The sequence below is a fragment of the Podarcis liolepis genome (assembly GCF_965112155.1).
Source record: "Podarcis liolepis genome assembly, chromosome: 10".
In the NCBI taxonomy this organism is placed as follows: domain Eukaryota; kingdom Metazoa; phylum Chordata; class Lepidosauria; order Squamata; family Lacertidae; genus Podarcis; species Podarcis liolepis.
The window spans coordinates 966,539-984,275 of NC_139562.1; the positions used below are offsets into that span (position 1 = coordinate 966,539).

Genomic DNA, 17,737 nt, shown 5'->3' on the forward strand with positions numbered 1-17,737 from the left:
TCTGACTCAGGCCAGGACAAGGACCGTGGACACAGGCCCCGTCCCTGCACAACAGCCAAGAGGCTCAGAGAAGCAGCCGATACAATTGTAGCCAGAAGCGGATTCCACGTGTCAAGGGAGAAATCTGCGGACGTCTTTGTACGCTTGGGGGAGTATGGCTGCCTTGTGTCAAGTCTCCCCCCTTTGATAGTCCTTCCCTCGTTGTGTAAAATAAAAGTGGAACGGTGCAGATCCGATGTATGGCTGATTTTCTATGAATTTATAACAGAAGCATTGAATATGTCGTGTGTGTGTGTGTCTTCGTTTTTGTACAAATTGAATGATTGTGGGGTTGGGGTTCCTGCAACACATGAATCCCAATCCCAAGGAAGGGCAGTGCCAAAGAATGCTCCAACTACCGCACAATTGCACTCATTTCACACGCTAGCAAGGTTATGCTTAAAATGCTACAAGGCAGGCTTAAGCAGTATGTGGACCGAGAACTCCCAGAAGTGCAAGATGGATTTCGAAGAGGCAGAGGAACCAGAGACCAAATTGCAAAAATGCGCTGGATTATGGAGAAAGCTAGAGAGTTCCAGAAAGACATCTACTTCTGCTTCATTGACTATGCAAAAGCCTTTGACTGTGTCGACCACAGCAAACTATGGCAAGTTCTTAAAGAAATGGGAGTGCCTGATCACCTCATCTGTCTCCTGAGAAATCTCTTTGTGGGACAAGAAGCTACAGTTAGAACTGGATATGGAACAACTGATTTCAAAATTGGGAAAGGAGTTTGACAAGGCTGTATATTGTCTCGCTGCTTATTTAACTTATATGCAGAATTCATCATGTGAAAGGCTGGACAGGATTAATCCTGTAATAAAAAAATTAAGGTCTCATATATATAATAAATGCTCATAAATGTAGCAAGCAAGCACATTCATAGATATGTAGACCCCATGTCTGGAGCAGCACAGGAAGACCGTCCTGAAACCATTTAGACTCCCAAACTGACCCAACGTTTTCTCTGCAAGGAGGGAGGGGTTGAGGGAACCTTCCCATTGTCTCAGGAATTGGGAAATCACCATCTCAAAGGAATGGCCAGACTACCAGGAAAGGGAATCAGATAAGCCATTATCAGATAACCTGGCAGACAGGAAAAATGACAACATTCAAATTTCTGTTGTAGACCGTCTTTTCTGTGATGTAGGTATGATGTTTGTGGGGGGTGGTCTTGGGTTATGCCCCTTCTGTGATGTATGTATGATGTATGGAGGGGTGGTCTTGAGCTCCAGGGCAGGGAATTTAAAATGTCTATATAAAGGCAGGCACACCTTTGTTCTGGGTCCTCCTCCTTTTCTGCGTGTGAGGGGAGCACACCAGAGAATACTGAGAAGCAATACTCTTGTGTCCCCCATAAGGGAAGAAGGGCAGCTTTTGTTTACAACAGATGGCACCCCAGATGGGACCTTCGGTTGCCCAGATTGAAGGGGGGCCAAAGAAGGACCGGTGATCCAGCGCGCACCAGGCCATTTGCCAGGAGGAGCCACCAGTCCTCTAGTGACCCCAGGGTCTGGAAAGAACTGGAGTTCCAGCGAGGCTAACCAGAGGAAGCAACGCTTGATCAGGCCAGCCACAAATTGATTTATTTTTTAAAATAATCTTTTCAAGATCTGTCCTTCCAGTGAGGACCCAGGGCTAATTTCCTTAAGAACGACTTGGATGATGGACTCAAGGGCATCCTGATCAAATTTGCAGATGACACCAAACTGGGAGGGGTGGCTAACACCCCAGAGGACAGGATCACACTTCAAAACGACCTTGACAGATTAGGGAACTGGGCCAAAACAAACAAGATGAACTTTAACAGGGAGAAATGTAAAGTATTGCACTTGGGCAAAAAAAATGGGAGGCACAAATACAAGATGAGGCACAAATTCTGGGCTGCATCAATAGGAGTATAGCATCTAGATCAAGGGAAGTAATAGTGCCACTGTATTCTGCTCTGGTCAGACCACACCTGGAGTACTGTGTCCAGTTCTGGGCACCACAGTTCAAGAAGGACATTGACAAACTGGAACGTGTCTAGAGGAGGGTAACCAAAATGGTCAAAGGCCTGGAAACGATGCCTTATGAGGAACGGCTAAGGGAGCTGGGCATGTTTAGCCTGGAGAAGAGGAGGTTAAGGGGTGATATGATAGTGTCAGGGAACTGCCATCAGGGATGGAAAAAGAGAGAGAGCTCCAGAGGGATTCTGAAGAGAGTCCCGGGAGGGGAAGAAGCAGCCCTTCTTCTGGAGAAGGGAGGGAGCATAGCACCAGTGGAGAAGGGGGGCAGAAGGGGGAATCGTCGAGGCATTCCCATGAGTCCTTGCCGGGAACCAGCAGGGGGAGTGAGGGTCCCCCGCCACCCACACCCTTCTTGCGCAGAAGGCTTTCGCCAGGGAACAAAGGCGGAGACTTGCTGTCAAGGAATTTTTATGTTGGAAGAAGTTCAAGAGACGCCCACTGACGGATTCTGCCAGCGATTGAGACAGAGGAGCAAGCCAAGAATTGGCACCAATTTACGTATGAGCAACCCCTAGAACCATTACAGCAATCCGTCAGTCCCTGACGTTGCTTGTGTGCAGCCCAGGAAAAGCAGCATGAGCCAAACGGGGACAGCCGGAGAAACGGAGCAACAAGCCATGATGCGAGGTCTGGTCGAGAGGAACCGAGATCTGGAGGCGCATGTTGCTACCCTGAGTGCACGGCTGGAGGAGAGACGGGCTCAGGATGCTCAGGTCAGAGGTACCCCCATCACAAGAAAGGTACAGGGACTAGTACACAAGTTTGGGGGGAAGCCCCAAGACTACAATGCTTTCCGAACGGAAATTGATTATGCTCTGGAATTGCAGAAGAATGATTTTGCCGATGATGGGGAGAGGGTGGCCTACATTGTGGGGCATCTGCAGGATGAGGCGAGGGAATGGGTCAGGCTTCTAATGGCAACCCAGAATGATACCTTGATGGACCTTAAGAAATTTTATCAAGCGATGGACGCAATGTTTTCTAATCAAATTGAGATAAGCGTGACAAGACGAGAGCTGATGGGGTGCAAGCAGAGGGGCCAGTCCGTCAGAAGCTACTGGTCACGTTTTGCAATGTTAGTTCAACGGCTCGGGTGGGATCTGGACTCGGCCCCTATTCAAATGCCTTCCGACTAGGATGGGGAGGGAGAAAGAACAGGGTGAGAGACTGTTTGATCACCCTCTGATCGAAAGAGGAGAGAGACAGAATTTTCAGTTTGCACTTCCAAACTTCTTTGCAAATAAACGGTATAAGAATTGAGATTTTCAAGGATATCCCCAAATTTCTTCTAGATCTCAGGTCTAACTACGGAGACTTAGTGGCCCTCTTGAGAGGAAGTAATACAATTTTTAGGTGGGAATTCCCTCAAGGCCTATCTTTTACCTACAAAGGAAGAAAATATAAGATAAGATCAGTGGAAGACAAGGAAAAATTCCTGAGTGAGCACGAAGAAGACCTTCAAAAAGAATTTTCAGAAGAACTGAGAGCCCTGAAATGTGGCGTACAAGGTATTCTACCACCACCCACGGGATTGGACAAATTGAAAGAGATACCACCACTGGACCAAGAACATCAACTGGGAGCAGCGGGAGGAAAGTAAAATAAGTACACTATGTCTCTGCAAATATTAAGCTGGAACATTCGTGGTTTGAATTCCCCGGAAAAAAGGAGAAAAGTCTTTCATATTTTAAAAAAGGAATAATTGGACTTGATTTGCCTACAGGAAACACATGTGATAAGGCTCCATAGGAAAATTTTGATTGACAAAAGACTGGGCCAAGAGTTTATTTCATCGGACAAAGTTAAAAAAAGAGGAGTGGTCATTTATGCAAAAGAGAGCCTATCACCGAAATTTATTTTTAAAGATGAACAAGGAAGGTATGTGGCAATTGAGATTCGATTACAAAGAGAAAAATTCTTGGTAATAGGAGTTTATGCACCAAATGGGGGGAAATCTGACTTTGTTAAAAAATTGCATGAGACATTGTTGGACTATATGGACTATAATATGATCTTGATGGGAGATATGAATGGAGTGGTATCTACAAACATGGATAAGTCATTAAGACAGGTAATAACCAACGATGGCAGACTACCAAAAACCTTTTTTGAGATGACGGATAACATGGACTTGACTGATATTTGGAGAACAAAGAACCCCATGGGCAGAGAGGGAACCTTCTTTTCTGAAGCCCAAAGGACATGGACAAGAATCGACCAAATCTGGATAACTAGGGGCCTGGCACCCAAAGTCAAAAATGTGGAAATTTGCCCAAAAATTTGCTCTGACCATAATGCAGTAAAAATGGATATGAGAATAACATTGACTGGTTCCTTCAGATGGAGGATGAATGACACCTTATTTAGAATAAAAGATTCCTTCCAGTAGCACCTTAAAGACCAACTAAGTTTGTTCTTGGTATGAGCTTTTCAGATGGTATCTGAAGAAGTGTGCATGCACATGAAAGCTCATACCAAGAACTAACTTAGTTGGTCTTTAAGGTGCTACTGGAAGGAATTTTTTATTTTGACTATGGCAGACCAACACGGCTACCTATCTGTAACTGGAACCTTATTTAGAGACCAAGAGGTCATCAAGAAGGCACAAAAAGCTTTGAGAGACTACTTTGAGATCAACCTGAATACTACTATGGAAAAAAGAGTAATCTGGGATGCAAGTAAAGCCGTGATGAGGGGTTTTTTGATTCAACAGAATGCAATAAAGAAGAGGCTGCAAAATGAGAAGAAAGAGAAAATCTTGGAAAAAATAAAAGAGGGAGAGAAGAAACTGAGAGTGAATCCGAAGTCACAAGAGATTCTGAGAGACATAAAGTTATACCAAGTGCAATATATAAAGATAATAAATCAGAAAGTAGAATGGAAAATTAAACAAATGAGACAAAGGACATTTGAATCAGCTAACAAATGTGGGAAATTACTAGCCCGGCAAATAAAAAAGAGGCAAAAGTTGAATACGAATACAAATTTGATGGTGGAAGGGAAAAATATCCAGAACCCTGTGGAAATTAGGAAATGCTTCCAGAAGTACTTTAAACAGTTATACACACAAGAACCACAGAAAGAACTGGATATAGAACAATTTTTAAAGGCAAATGGACTACAAAAGGTCTCTCAAGAAAGCAAGCTAAATCTAAACTACAAGATAACAGAGCACGAGGTGGAAGGTGCCATTCAGTCTATGCAGTTGGGCAAATCTCCAGGGCCGGACGGTTTAACCTCAAAATATTATAAAATATTGAAAGATTATATAATTCAACCATTGAAAGAGGTCTGCAATGATATATTGGAGGGGGGAAAGGTGCCAGAGTTGTGGAAGGAGACTTTTATTACACTTATACCAAAAACTGAATCTGAAAATACACAACTTAAGAATTACCACCCCATATACCTGCTCAATGTGGATTACAAGATATTTCCTGATATTTTGGCCAAAAGGTTAAAGAAAGTATTAGTGGAAGAGATACATAATGACCAAGCTGGCTTTCTCCCAGGTAGACACCTATCTGATAATACAAGGAATATTATAAATATTTTAGAGAAATTGCAAGTGAACATTAATACCAAAGCAGTTTTGATTCTTGTGGATGCAGAGAAAGCCTTTGACAATATTTCTTGGAGTTTTATGAAGAAAAATCTTCAGGGGATGGGGGTTGGTCAAGGGTTTGAAAATGGTATAGGTGCAATTTATTCAGAACAAAAGGCTAAGTTAATAGTTAACAATGTGGTATCAGAGGAATTTAAGATAGAGAAAGGTACATGACAAGGCTGTCCAATTTTCCCCCTACTCTTTATTTCGGTCCTGGAGGTTTTGCTAAACATGATTAGAAGGAACAGTCAGTTTAAAGGAATACAGGTCGGAGCCAAACAGTATAAATTGAAAGCTTTTGCAGATGACCTAGTTTGGACACTACAGGAGCCAGAACCCAGTACTAACAGAGTACTAGAACTAATTCAGGAGTTTGGTCATGTGGCAGGTTTTAAGTTGAATAAATCAAAAATGAAAATGTTTGAAAAGAATTTAACACCATTAGAGAGAGAGAGGTTTCAGAAAGAGACAGGTTTAACAATAGTGAACAGAGTTAAATACTTGGGGGTTAACATGACTGCTAAGAATTTGAACTTATTTAAGGATAACTATGAGAAATGTTGGTTAGAAGTGAAAAAAGACCTAGAAATTTGGTCAAGTCTGAAGCTTTCCTTGTTGGGTCGAATTGCTGTCATTAAGATGAATGTATTGCCAAGAATGTTGTTTCTGTTTCAATCACTGCAAATTCTGGACAAGATGGATTGTTTCAAGAAATGGCAAAGAGATATTTCTAAATTTGTCTGGCAGGGCAAGAAGCCTAGAATAAAATTTAAAATACTAAGTGATGCAAAGGAAAGAGGTGGATTTGCCCTGCCAGACCTTAAACTGTATTATGAGTCAGCTGCATTCTGCTGGCTGAAGGAATGGCTGCTTCTTGAAAACACAGACATTTTGGATCTGGAAGGATTTAATAATGTTTTTGGGTGGCATGCATATCTATGGTATGACAAAGTTAAAGTTCACAGAGCTTTTAAGAACCATATTGTAAGGAAAGCATTGTTTAATGTCTGGACTAAATACAAAGACTTACTTGAAAACAAAACCCCAAGGTGGTTGTCGCCGATGGAAGCAAAGGCTCTGAAAAAGCCCAATATGGAGGCCAAATGGCCGAAATATTGGGAAATTTTAGAGCAAGAAGGAGACAAATTAAAACTGCAAAGTTTTGAGAAACTAAAAGATAAAGTGCGTGACTGGTTGCATTATCATCAAATTATGGAAGCCTATAAATTGGACAGAAAAATTGGCTTCCAGGTGGAAAAAATCAAAATTGGAAACAGAACTGTTAGAACCTAAAACAAAGATACTGTCAAGAATGTATAACTTGCTGTTAAAATGGAATACTCATGATGAAATAGTGAAACCGGTTATGAACAAATGGGCACAAGATCTTGGCTATAGTATTATGCCAGCTGACTGGGAACAGTTGTGTACCACAGGTATGAAATTTATGGCATGTAATGCTCTAAGAGAGAATATTATGAAAATGATGTACAGGTGGTACATGACACCAGTCAAGCTTGCAAAAATCTATCATTTGCCCGATAATAAATGTTGGAAATGTAAAGAGACAGAAGGTACTTTCTTTCACCTTTGGTGGACGTGCCCAAGGATTAAGGCTTTCTGGGAGATGATATATAATGAAATGAAAAGGGTATTTAAATATACCTTTCTGAAGAAACCAGAGGCCTTTCTCCTGGGCTTAGTCGGCCAATTGGTGCCAAAGAAGGATAGAACATTTTTTATGTACGCAACAACAGCAGCAAGAATACTCATTGCAAAGTATTGGAAGACACAAGATTTACCCACCCTGGAAGAGTGGCAGATGAAGGTGATGGACTTTATGGAACTGGCTGAAATGACTGGCAGAATCCGAGACCTGGGAGAAGAGGTGGTGGAAGAAGATTGGAAAAAATTCAAAGACTATCTACAGAAATATTGTAAAATTAATGAATGTTAAAGTGATGTTGAATTGAATCTAAGTGGTATTTGGCAACAAATTATTATAAATAGGTCTAAGTGAATTGTTAACTGTTAAAGAAGAAATTATGAAAAATAGATTAATTTGCAATATGATGTTAAGACAAATGGAGGGAATAATTTGCTGAACAGAATTTTAGATTGGGATTACAAAAGAGGGAGGTGTGAGGAAGTCCAAGAAATATGTGAATGAAATTAAGTTATGGAATGTATGATGTTTCTGTTTTTTTCTTTCCTTCTTCTTTTCTCCTTCTTTTTTCTTTTTCTGTTTTCTTAGCTTTATGCTGTTTACTATCTGTCTTTATGTTATTTTGTGTATTTTATGCAAAACTCTAATAAATATATATTTTTTTTAAAAACACAAATGCTCTTTGAGGCAGGCTTATCCTCCGATGTGAAAGATGAATTGTCCCGAGCACCCCCCCTCCAGCTCGATGGATGAATTGATAAAGACGGTGCTGGCGATCGGCGTACGCCAGGAAGCGCGCGCTCCGGAGAAGCGGGAGGGGAGAGCCGAGCGTTTCCATGACAACCGCATTCCTGAAATGCCGAAGGGGCCTTCCCAGGCGACGGAGCCGATGGAAATAGATAGTGTGCGTGCGAAGTTTCAAACGCTGGTGAAGGTCGGAGGAGAGAGGGAAAGGAGTGGAAAACTACCAAGAAATGTTTCCTCTGTCAAAGGCCGGGACATTTTGCTAAGGTCTGCCCTCAACGAAAGGCCTGGCAAGGCATGATGGGGGCTGCAGGCCACGGCGAAATGGGGGAGGAAGGGCAGGTGCAGGGAAACGACAGCGCCTGGCTGCCAATCAGCAGGGGCAGCAGCCAGGCCAGCAACCAATAGAAGTACCCCAGCCTGACCCACCCAAGGCAGCTATAGCCAGAGAGGTGGTGCTAGAACTCCCGAATGGGCACCCGGTCGAGGTGAAGGCGCTGCTAAATTCAGGCAGCTCGTGTAATTTCTTCAGCAGAGACTTTGCCTTGGAGCACCAGCTCCACCTGCTGCCCTTAGATTTCCCCTTGCAGGTAACCACCATCGATGGCAGAGAACTCCTGGGAGGGGAAGTGACCCACCAGACACCGCCAATGCGAATGAGTGTCTCCAAGCACACGTAAACCATTGTTTTTCACATAGCCACGCTGGCAGGACCCCCAATAATACTGGGAATGAGCTGGCTGGCTACACATGACCCAGTAGTGTCGTGGCATCAGCGGACTGTCACCTTTGGGTCAGCTTACTGCTTAGAACACTGTCTGGCGGGAAGGGAACCAAGAATGACGGTGGCCAGGGTGGCTGGGTTGACCCTGGAACAAGGAGGGGAGGTGCCACCACAATATGCTGACCTGAAGGAGATCTTTAGTGAGAGGGAGGCAGATAGGCTACCCCCCAACAGACCCTTTGACTGCCAAATCAACCTACACCCAGGGGCTCAGTTACCAGTGGGTAAGCTGTATGCCATGTCTGACCGGGAGATGCAGGAGTTGCGGCAGTTTATTGACAAGAACCTGAAGAGAGGGTTCATAAGGGAATCCAAGGCAGTGGGGGTGGGGCAGCCCGGTGTTCTTTGTGGACAAAAAGGGGACCAATCAGCCCAGGCTCGTCATAGATTATAGGGGCTTGAACCTGGTATCAGAACCTTCCCAATGCCCAGAATCGATGACATTTTGACACATGTGAGGCAGGGGAAGATTTTTACCAAGCTGGACCTCAGGGGAGCATACAACCTGATTAGGATAAGGGAGGGGGACTAATGGAAAACAACCATGTTCACCCCCCTGGGGGCCTTTGAGTACTTGGTCATGCCATTTGGATTGCAGTCGGGCTCCGCCTGCTTTCAAGGTTTCATGCACCATGTGTTGGGGTCCCTGCTGTACAAGAACTGTGTGGCCTTTTTAGATGACGTACTAATACATTCGGAGAATGAGAAGCAACACGTCAGAGACGTCAGGGAGGTGCTACAGAGATTGCAGGAGCACCAGTTGTGGGTCAAGTTGGAAAAATGCCAATTCCACGCCAGGGAGGTCGAGTTTCTTGGCTACAGATTGTCAGACAAAGGCCTAGCCATGGACCCAGGCAAGGTGAAGGCAGTGCTGGAATGGAAAGCCCCCAAAACCAGAAAGGATGTGCAGAGGTTCCTGGGCTTCAGCAACTTCTACAGGAAGTTTATAAAGAACTTTGCGCACTTGACAGCGCCCATCACAGATTGTCTGAGTAGCAAAAAAAGGTTCGTGTGGACAGAAAGTGCACAACAGTCCTTTGAAAAGCTGAAGAAGGTGTTTGCATCGGAGGAGGAGCTCCTGCACGTGGACCTGGAGAAGCCCATGAGGTTGGAGACGGACGCGTCAGACAGAGCGCTTGGAGCGGTTCTTTTGCAGCCCGGGGCCAAGCAGAGCTGGAGGCCGTGTGCCTTTTTCTCAAGGAAGCTGAGCAAGTCAGAGCAAAACTACACAGTGTATGACCGCGAACTGCTTGCCTTTCGGCGCTGGAGACATCTGTTGATAGGGGCACGGCACAAGATACAAGTCAGAACGGACCACAAGAACTTGGAATACTGGTGGACCGCACGAGTGCTCAACCAGAGACAGATTTGATGGGCCCAAGAGTTCTCCAAGTTTTCCTTCGAGATCCGATACGTGCCAGGAGAGGAAAACGTAATGGCGGATGCACTCTCCCGGAAACCGGAGTACATGGAAGGGGAGGGACCATCGGAGGCCCGACACGTGTTCCCCGAGGATCGGTAGGTGTGTGGGGGAACATTGGTTGGGAAGGGAGAACTGGTAGAGCTTACCAGAGACGATGCATTCGCTCAGACAAAAATCAGGGAACTCCGAGACGGTAGGGAAGACAAGGGAGGGTTTGAGGAAAAGGAAGGGCTATTGTATTATAAGGGGCGCTGTATGTACCAGGGGAGGCCTTGAGGGGAAGAGTACTCAAACAACTCCACGACAACCCAACAGCTGGGCATTTTGGACAGCACAAGACCATGCTGCTTGTCACCAGACAGTTCTGGTGGCCAAAGGTGAGGGAGGACATAAGAGAATACGTACGGGGATGCCATACGGGTGGGAGACCGGGTGTGGTTGTCGACCCCCGGGTTACCCCTGAAGGGAGGGTGCAAGAAGTTGCAGCCGAGGCGACTGGGGCCCTTCGAGGTCATCCAGCAGGTGAACCCCGTAGCATTCAAACTCAAGTTGCCTGACAGCATGAAAATACATCCGGTGTTCCACAGGTCCCTACTTTCACCGTACAGAGAAGGGCGGGAATTTCAGGGGCGGGAAGGAGGAACCACCACCCACCCGCGGGTAGAGGAGAGGGAGCACTGTAACCAAGCCACGGAGATAATCGATTCAAGGTGGTGAGGTCGCCAGGTGGAATACTTGGTGGCCTGGGAAGGAGCACCCCAGTCGGAAAACACATGGGTACCAGCTGATTCAATCACAGACAGGCTTCTGGTGGAAGAATTCCAGTGTTTGTTCCCAGATAAGCCAAAACCACTAGCTAGATTTTGGGAGGAAGAATTTGGGACTACAGACGAAGAAGGGGACTTTGTAGGCTTCCCTGCCTCCGAAGAAGAGGGAGGGGAGGTGTCTGAGGGAGAAGAATCAGGCCGGGAGGTGGCACCAGCGGGAAGAGATCAGAGCGGATGGGAGGCTGGGTTTGAATCCTCAGAGGACAATGAGAGCTCGTTCAGGGAATTCCCCACATTGCTGGCCGAGAGGAGAGAGGAGGTGGGATCAGAGACTCGAGCAGGGGATGAGGGGGGTCCTGGAGGGGAGGTGGATGTCAGGGAACTGCCATGAGGGATGGAAAGAGAGAGCTCCAGAGGGATTCTGAAGAGAGTCCCGGGAGGGGAAGAAGCAGCCCGTCTTCTGGAGAAGGGAGGGAGCATAGCACCAGTGGAGAAGGGGGGCAGAAGGGGGAATCGGCGAGGCACTCCCATGAGTCCTTGCCGGGAACCAGCAGGGGAAGTGAGGGTCCTCCGCCGCCCACACCGTTCTTGCGCAGAAGGCTTCCGCGCAGAGAACAAAGGTGGAGACTTGCTGTCAAGGAATTTTTATGTTGGAAGAAGTTCAAGAGACGCCCACTGACGGATTCTGCCAGCGATTGAGCGATTGAGACAGTGAGTGACTGTCCACACAGAAAGGGTTCAACCAGAGGAGCAAGCCAAGAATTGGCACCAATTTACGCACGAGCAACCCCTAGAACCATTACAGATAGGCATGTTCAAATATATAAAAGGATGTCCTATGGAGGAGGGAGAAAGGTTGTTTTCTGCTGCTCCAGAGAAGGGGACACGGAGCAATGGATCCAAACTACAAGAAAGAAGATTCCCCATCCTTGGGGTTCAATTCCTCTTTCAACCTGTTGTGCAATAAACTTCGATCTACAGCTATTTGCTCCGGTTGGTGGCTGGACTCCTTCCTTTATTCCGCAGGGACCCACGGGCTCTACCTGATGAGCTGGGTGGCTGAGCAGCCTCACACCTGGGTCCCCCCCCCCCCGTAACACCAAATTCACCTTTTATTGGTCAAACCTAGGAGACTTGATAGCCTTTGGGGGCATACAACACCCGGACTCTGAGCCTTCTTCCCTTGGGGGTCCGCCAGCTGGTGCCTCCCCCCCTTTCACCCAGCCAGTCCATGACAGCAACAGCAGCAGCAACAACAACAGTAAATTCAGTACGATAATAATATGCACACTGGTCCTTTGGCAGGAAGAATGATAACTTCTGGGACTATGGAAAAATACTATCTTCCCCAAACCCCAGAATAAGCAGGAGCTTATTTGGGGTTTGTGAGGGAAGATGGGCCCCCCAGGAGACTTCCCTGGTACCTGCAGCCCCTCCTTCCCCCTCTTGCAATAAGGCATGGGGGAAAATCTCCCATTAAATTAGAGTATTTTAAGTTTTCTTCAGAACACGTAGGAGGCCGCGAGAAGTTGTAGTGAAGAAGCAGTATTCAGAGATCATATGTGGGGGGGGGGGGTGAGAGAGTTTGGTGCAAAAACCAGTCACATACAGATGCACCCGTCTTGCATGTTTGAGTACAGCAACTCCAGAGCATGAGCCAAGTATCGGCAGGGTAGGGGCCACATGTAGAGCAATTCCCACACTGAGGTCAAAAACACACACAGAGGCAGCAGGACTTCTTCAGTAATAGTTTACTGAGTTTTCAATGCATACAGTTCTCCCTGGGGCCCCAGTGATGCACAAAACTTTGCTTCTGAGAGCAAATCCACTTTCAGCAGTAAAAAAATACAGCACACAGGATATCTAAGTCAGGCACACAAACCGGCAGAAGGGAGCAAGGGAGGAAAGAGGCTGGAAGGACACAGGGCAATGGAGGTGTGTTTCCCTTCATGTGGTTTTGGAGGGAAGTCAGCAACTCGGCATCTGCTGGGGCTTCACGAAGCAAAGCTTTCTGCCGGCTGCTTCCAGGCAAATGAGCATCCCAGACACTGTGATCTGTGGGGTGTTGCCATATCAATTGTTTTTGAAAGGTTATCATGATGTGGTCTAGAAGCCAATATGGAAAAATATATCGCCCAGCCCTAATCCTCACTGACCACCAGAAATCCAGATAAACCCTCACCGCTTCTCTATCAAAAGGTACTTTACATCTTAGATTATAATCACATTGTTTGACATTGCCTTCAATATTTCATTACTATACAGTTTTACACATAAATTCCAGAACTTCGCATACACAACATGTGTTAATGACTGATTTCCTGCTGAGTTCATTTCTGTGAAGAAAAGAGTGGACTCCGAGAGGAAGATGTCCCACACTCCAGACATCAAAATGGGTTCTTCCATGTGAGAGTCCCTGGATGTTCCTTAAACACTCCGTTGTAAATAAAGCACTTTTTGCAATCTTTTCATTTAAACTGCTTCTCCTCTTTGAGTTTGTTGATGGTTTGTAGGGTTTCAACTCCTAAAGTTCTTCCTGTCCGTGAGTCTGTTGATTTAGAACTTCCACTAGGACTGAACCTCTATCTACTTTCCTGATATTTATAAGGTTTGGCTTTTGTGTGAGTTGGTTGACATAAATGAAGGGTTCCACGCTGACAGCAGCTCCTACCACACGCCATACATTTTAACAATTTTTCCGTCATGTGTCTGCCAATGTTTTCTAAGGTGTCCACTCCGACTGAAGCTCTTTCCGCACTCCAGGCATTTAAATGGTTTCTCTCCTGTGTGAGTCCGTTGATGTGTTCTAAGGCTTCCATTATCACTAAAGCTCTTTCTGCACTCTATACATTTATATGGTTTCTCCCGTGTGTGAGTCCATTGATGTGTTCTAAGGCTTACATTATCACTAAAGCTCTTTCTGCACTCTATGCATTTATATGGTTTCTCCCGTGTGTGAGTCTGTAGATGTATATTGAGGTGTCCACTCTGACTGAAGCCCTTTCCACACTCCATACATTTAAATGGTTTCTCCCCTGTGTGAGTCCGTTGATGTCTTCTAAGGTGTTCATTATCAGAAAAGCTCTTTCCGCACTCCAGGCATTTAAATGGTTTCTCCCCTGTGTGAGTCCGTTGATGTCTTCTAAGGGTTCCATTATCACTAAAGCTCTTTCCACACTCTATACATTTATATGGTTTCTCCCCTGTGTGAGTCCGTTGATGACTTCTAAGGTGTCTATTATCAGTAAAGCTCTTTCCGCACTCTATACATTTATATGGTTTCTCCCCTGTGTGAGTCCGTTGATGACTTCTAAGGCTTCCATTATCACTAAAGCTCTTTCCACACTCTATACATTTATATGGTTTCTCCCCTGTGTGAGTCCGTTGATGACTTCTAAGGTGTCCATTTCCAGTAAAGCTCTTTCCGCACTCCAGACATTTATATGGTTTCTCCCCTGTGTGGGTCCGCTGGTGTAATTTAAGGGCTCCATTCAGACTGAAGCTCTTTCCGCACTCTATACATTTATATGGTTTCTCCCCTGTGTGAATCCGCTGGTGTAATTTAAGGTCTCTATTCTGACTGAAGCTCTTTCCGCACTCCAGGCATTTAAATGGTTTCTCCCCTGTGTGAGTCCGTTGATGTCTTCTAAGGCTCTCACTAATACTAAAACTCTTCTCACACTCCATACATTTATATGGTTTCTCCCCTGTGTGAGTCTGTAGATGTATATTGAGGTGTCCACTCTTACTGAAGCTCTTTCCACACTCCATACATTTAAATGGTTTCTCCCCTGTGTGAGTCCGTTGATGTGTTCTAAGGTGTTCATTATCAGTAAAGCTCTTTCCGCACTCCAGGCATTTGAATGGTTTCTCCCCTGTGTGAGTCCGTTGATGTCTTCTAAGGTGTTCATTATCAGAAAAGTTCTTTCCGCACTCTATACATTTATATGGTTTCTCCCCTGTGTGAGTCCGTTGATGTCTTCTAAGGTGTTCATTATCAGAAAAGCTCTTTCCGCACTCCAGGCATTTAAATGGTTTCTCCCCTGTATGAGTCCGTTGATGTCTTCTAAGGGTTCCGTTCTGACTGAAGCTCTTTCCGCACTCTATACATTTATATGGTTTCTCCCCTGTGTGAATCCTCTGGTGCAATTTAAGTTCTCCATTCTGACTGAAGCTCTTTCCACACTCCATACATTTAAATGGTTTCTCCCCTGTGTGAGTCCGTTGATGTGTTCTAAGGTTTCCATTCTGACTGAAGCTCTTTCCGCACTCTATACATTTATACGGTTTCTCCCCTGTGTGAGTCCGTTGATGTGTTCTAAGTTTTCCAATATCAGTGAAACGTTTCCCACTCTCCATACTATTAAATGGTTTCTCCCCTGTTGGAGGTTGTTGATGTGAACTATGTGTGCTAATTCAATGATGCATAGTGCACATTTCACACATTTTAATTTCTATTCCTAGTGGGGGGGAAAGGTACCCAATCCCCTGGAGTTTTGACTCTCTTCTCTATCTCCTTCTTCAGAGTGGGAAGAAAGGGAATCCTGTTTTGATTTCAAGGAACAGAACAAAGGGAAAGAGCTCCATTAGCACCTTCTCCTATTTCAACGTCTCCTACATTCCCTCACCTCCTACCCATGTTCCCAACATTCAGGAAATGAATATGCAATTATGTCAAATGATAGTAATGCATCATCAACCTTTCCTAATCCTCAACCAATGTTCATAAAGCAGCATTATTTTTTAAAGAACGATGTGCTGTCTGATCTCGTGCCCGTCTTTTGACGCAGGACTATCCTAAAATGACACTGAAAAGCAGGATATTCAAGGGAAAATGATAAACTGTACTTAGTGGAATATGTAGTACCTTGGGAATGTAGTATTGATTCACTAATGGCCTGAAGTTGTGTTATTTCTGGGGACATGAATTTATGCCTGTTCTGTCTTAAATATTATAATCATATGATGTCATGGGGTGTTAGGGGAGCGGTAGTACCTTTGGTGGGGGAAATGTCATGCACCTTACGGGGTAATTTATCCACCATTGGTCCCCAGCCTGCACTCAGCTCTCACCTGTTTCTTCCAGAAGGCTTCAACTGGCTGGCAAAACCTGGCTGTTCTCAAATCCTTGGTGTATTAGGGAATTCTGTTGAGGTGAAGGCAGGCCCTGGTGGATGGAGAGGATGAGAACAACAGTGAATCCCACAGTCAAGAAGGCATATGTCAGTGAATCCCACAGTCAAGAAGGCATAATGAAAGTCCTGCTCCTGGAGCTTTTGGGGGTGCAGGACCAGGAAAGCTTCTGCCACCATAATCCTTCCAGTTGGGATTCAGGCCTCATCATGCAACAGAAACTGTTCTGGTTGTGCTGCTTGATGATCTCTGATGGGCTAGAGTCTGAGGGGGAAGCTGTTTCCTGGTTCTGCTGGATCTCTCAGTGGCTTTGGAGACCTTTGACCATGGTATCCTTCTGAACCCTCTAGGGGTGCTGGGGACCCTGCTATGCAGTGGTTCCCCTCCTTCCTCCTGGGCCATGTCCATAAAATGGTGTTGGGGGATGAGTGTTCAGACCCCTGGGCTCTGTCCTCTCCCCATGTTTTTTAATATCTATATGAAGCCGCTGGGAGAGATCATCAGGGGTTTTTGGCTGGGTGTTCAGAGGCATGTGGGTGATACCCAGCTCTTCCTATATTTTAAATTGGAACCAGTGAAGATAGTGAATGGCCTGTGTTGGTGGCCTTGGTGGTTTGTGGATAAATGGCGGCTAACAGATTGAGGTTGAATCCTGACAAGACAGAAGCACTGTCCCTGGGGGACAGGTGGCAGGCAGACCCTACCAGCCTGCAGACTGTCTCACTAGGGTGGTCAGTGCTCTGGTTACCTCCTGCTTGGTCTACTGCAATGCGCTCTACATGGAGCTACCTTTGAAGGTGAAACAGAAACAGCAACTAATTCAGAATGTGACAGCTGGACTAGTAACTGGGAGCAGCTGCCTAGACTACATATCACTGGTCCTAAAGGATCTTCCCTGGCTCCCAGTGCATTTCCAAGTGCAATTCAAACTGCTTGTGCTGATCTTTAAAGTGTCATGGTTGCATCTTTCAGGCAACAAAAGTATTGATCTGACATATAGAGATCATTCCTAGTCTATTGGTTCAAGAAGGTTCTGGTGGTGTGTGAGTCAAAGCTGATGTTTTCTCTAGCTGGAGCATTTTAGCTGCTAAGGGAGTTTCCTTTCTGCTGAGAGCAGGTGGTGGGATCAGTTGTTATGAGGTTATGCTGAACCTTCCTTGTTTTGGGAACCATTAGAAGCTGGCTTAAACTGGAGTGAGCCAAGCTTGTTATCCAGTCCCAAGATTACTCTGACACTGAATTGTTTATAAATCGCAGTATTGAAAGGCACCTGGTCCCACTTCCTATTCTGCTATTCTCTACTCTTCTTGTGTCTTTCTTACTTGAGTGCTGTTTTGCTATGCTGTGTTAGGGTTTTACTGTAAATTCAGTTTTTGATTGTTATGATTCATTGCCTTCAATACTAAATTTATCTGCTGAATGGATTTTTTGCTGCCTCTGAGTGTTTTTTCCTATTCTGCTAACTATATGTCGGACTTGGAGATCATTATGGAGGAGCAAGATCGGCGACCTAAAGCCCTCAACCACCTTGGCCCTGTAGACCTGAAGGAGCGTCTCCACCCCCC

The 17,737-nt window shown here is 45.4% G+C and overlaps 2 protein-coding genes and 1 long non-coding RNA gene across 3 annotated transcripts in view; 1 reads left to right on the forward strand and 2 right to left on the reverse strand.

Moving 5' to 3' along the window:
* Positions 1–17,737, forward strand: part of LOC310687060 — a 55,630-nt gene that overhangs the window by 16,155 nt on the left and 21,738 nt on the right. The window lies entirely within an intron of this gene.
* Positions 10,726–16,137, reverse strand: LOC310687442 (uncharacterized protein; the record flags this gene model as incomplete). The annotated part of the gene is made up of 3 exons (XM_083462492.1): positions 16,113–16,137; positions 15,058–15,583; positions 10,726–10,825 (listed from the first exon to the last, which is right to left on the reverse strand). Exons 2-3 carry the CDS (start codon positions 15,396–15,398, stop codon positions 10,726–10,728), a joined length of 441 nt encoding a protein of 146 aa, XP_083318618.1. The 5' UTR covers positions 15,399–15,583; positions 16,113–16,137.
* The window catches only part of LOC310686844 (uncharacterized protein), an 82,091-nt gene continuing 80,479 nt past the window's right edge, over positions 16,126–17,737 (reverse strand). Inside the window, exon 6 of the transcript XR_014516123.1 lies at positions 16,126–16,206. The gene's annotated coding sequence lies outside the window, so the exon portion shown is untranslated. The remainder of the gene's footprint in view (positions 16,207–17,737) is intronic.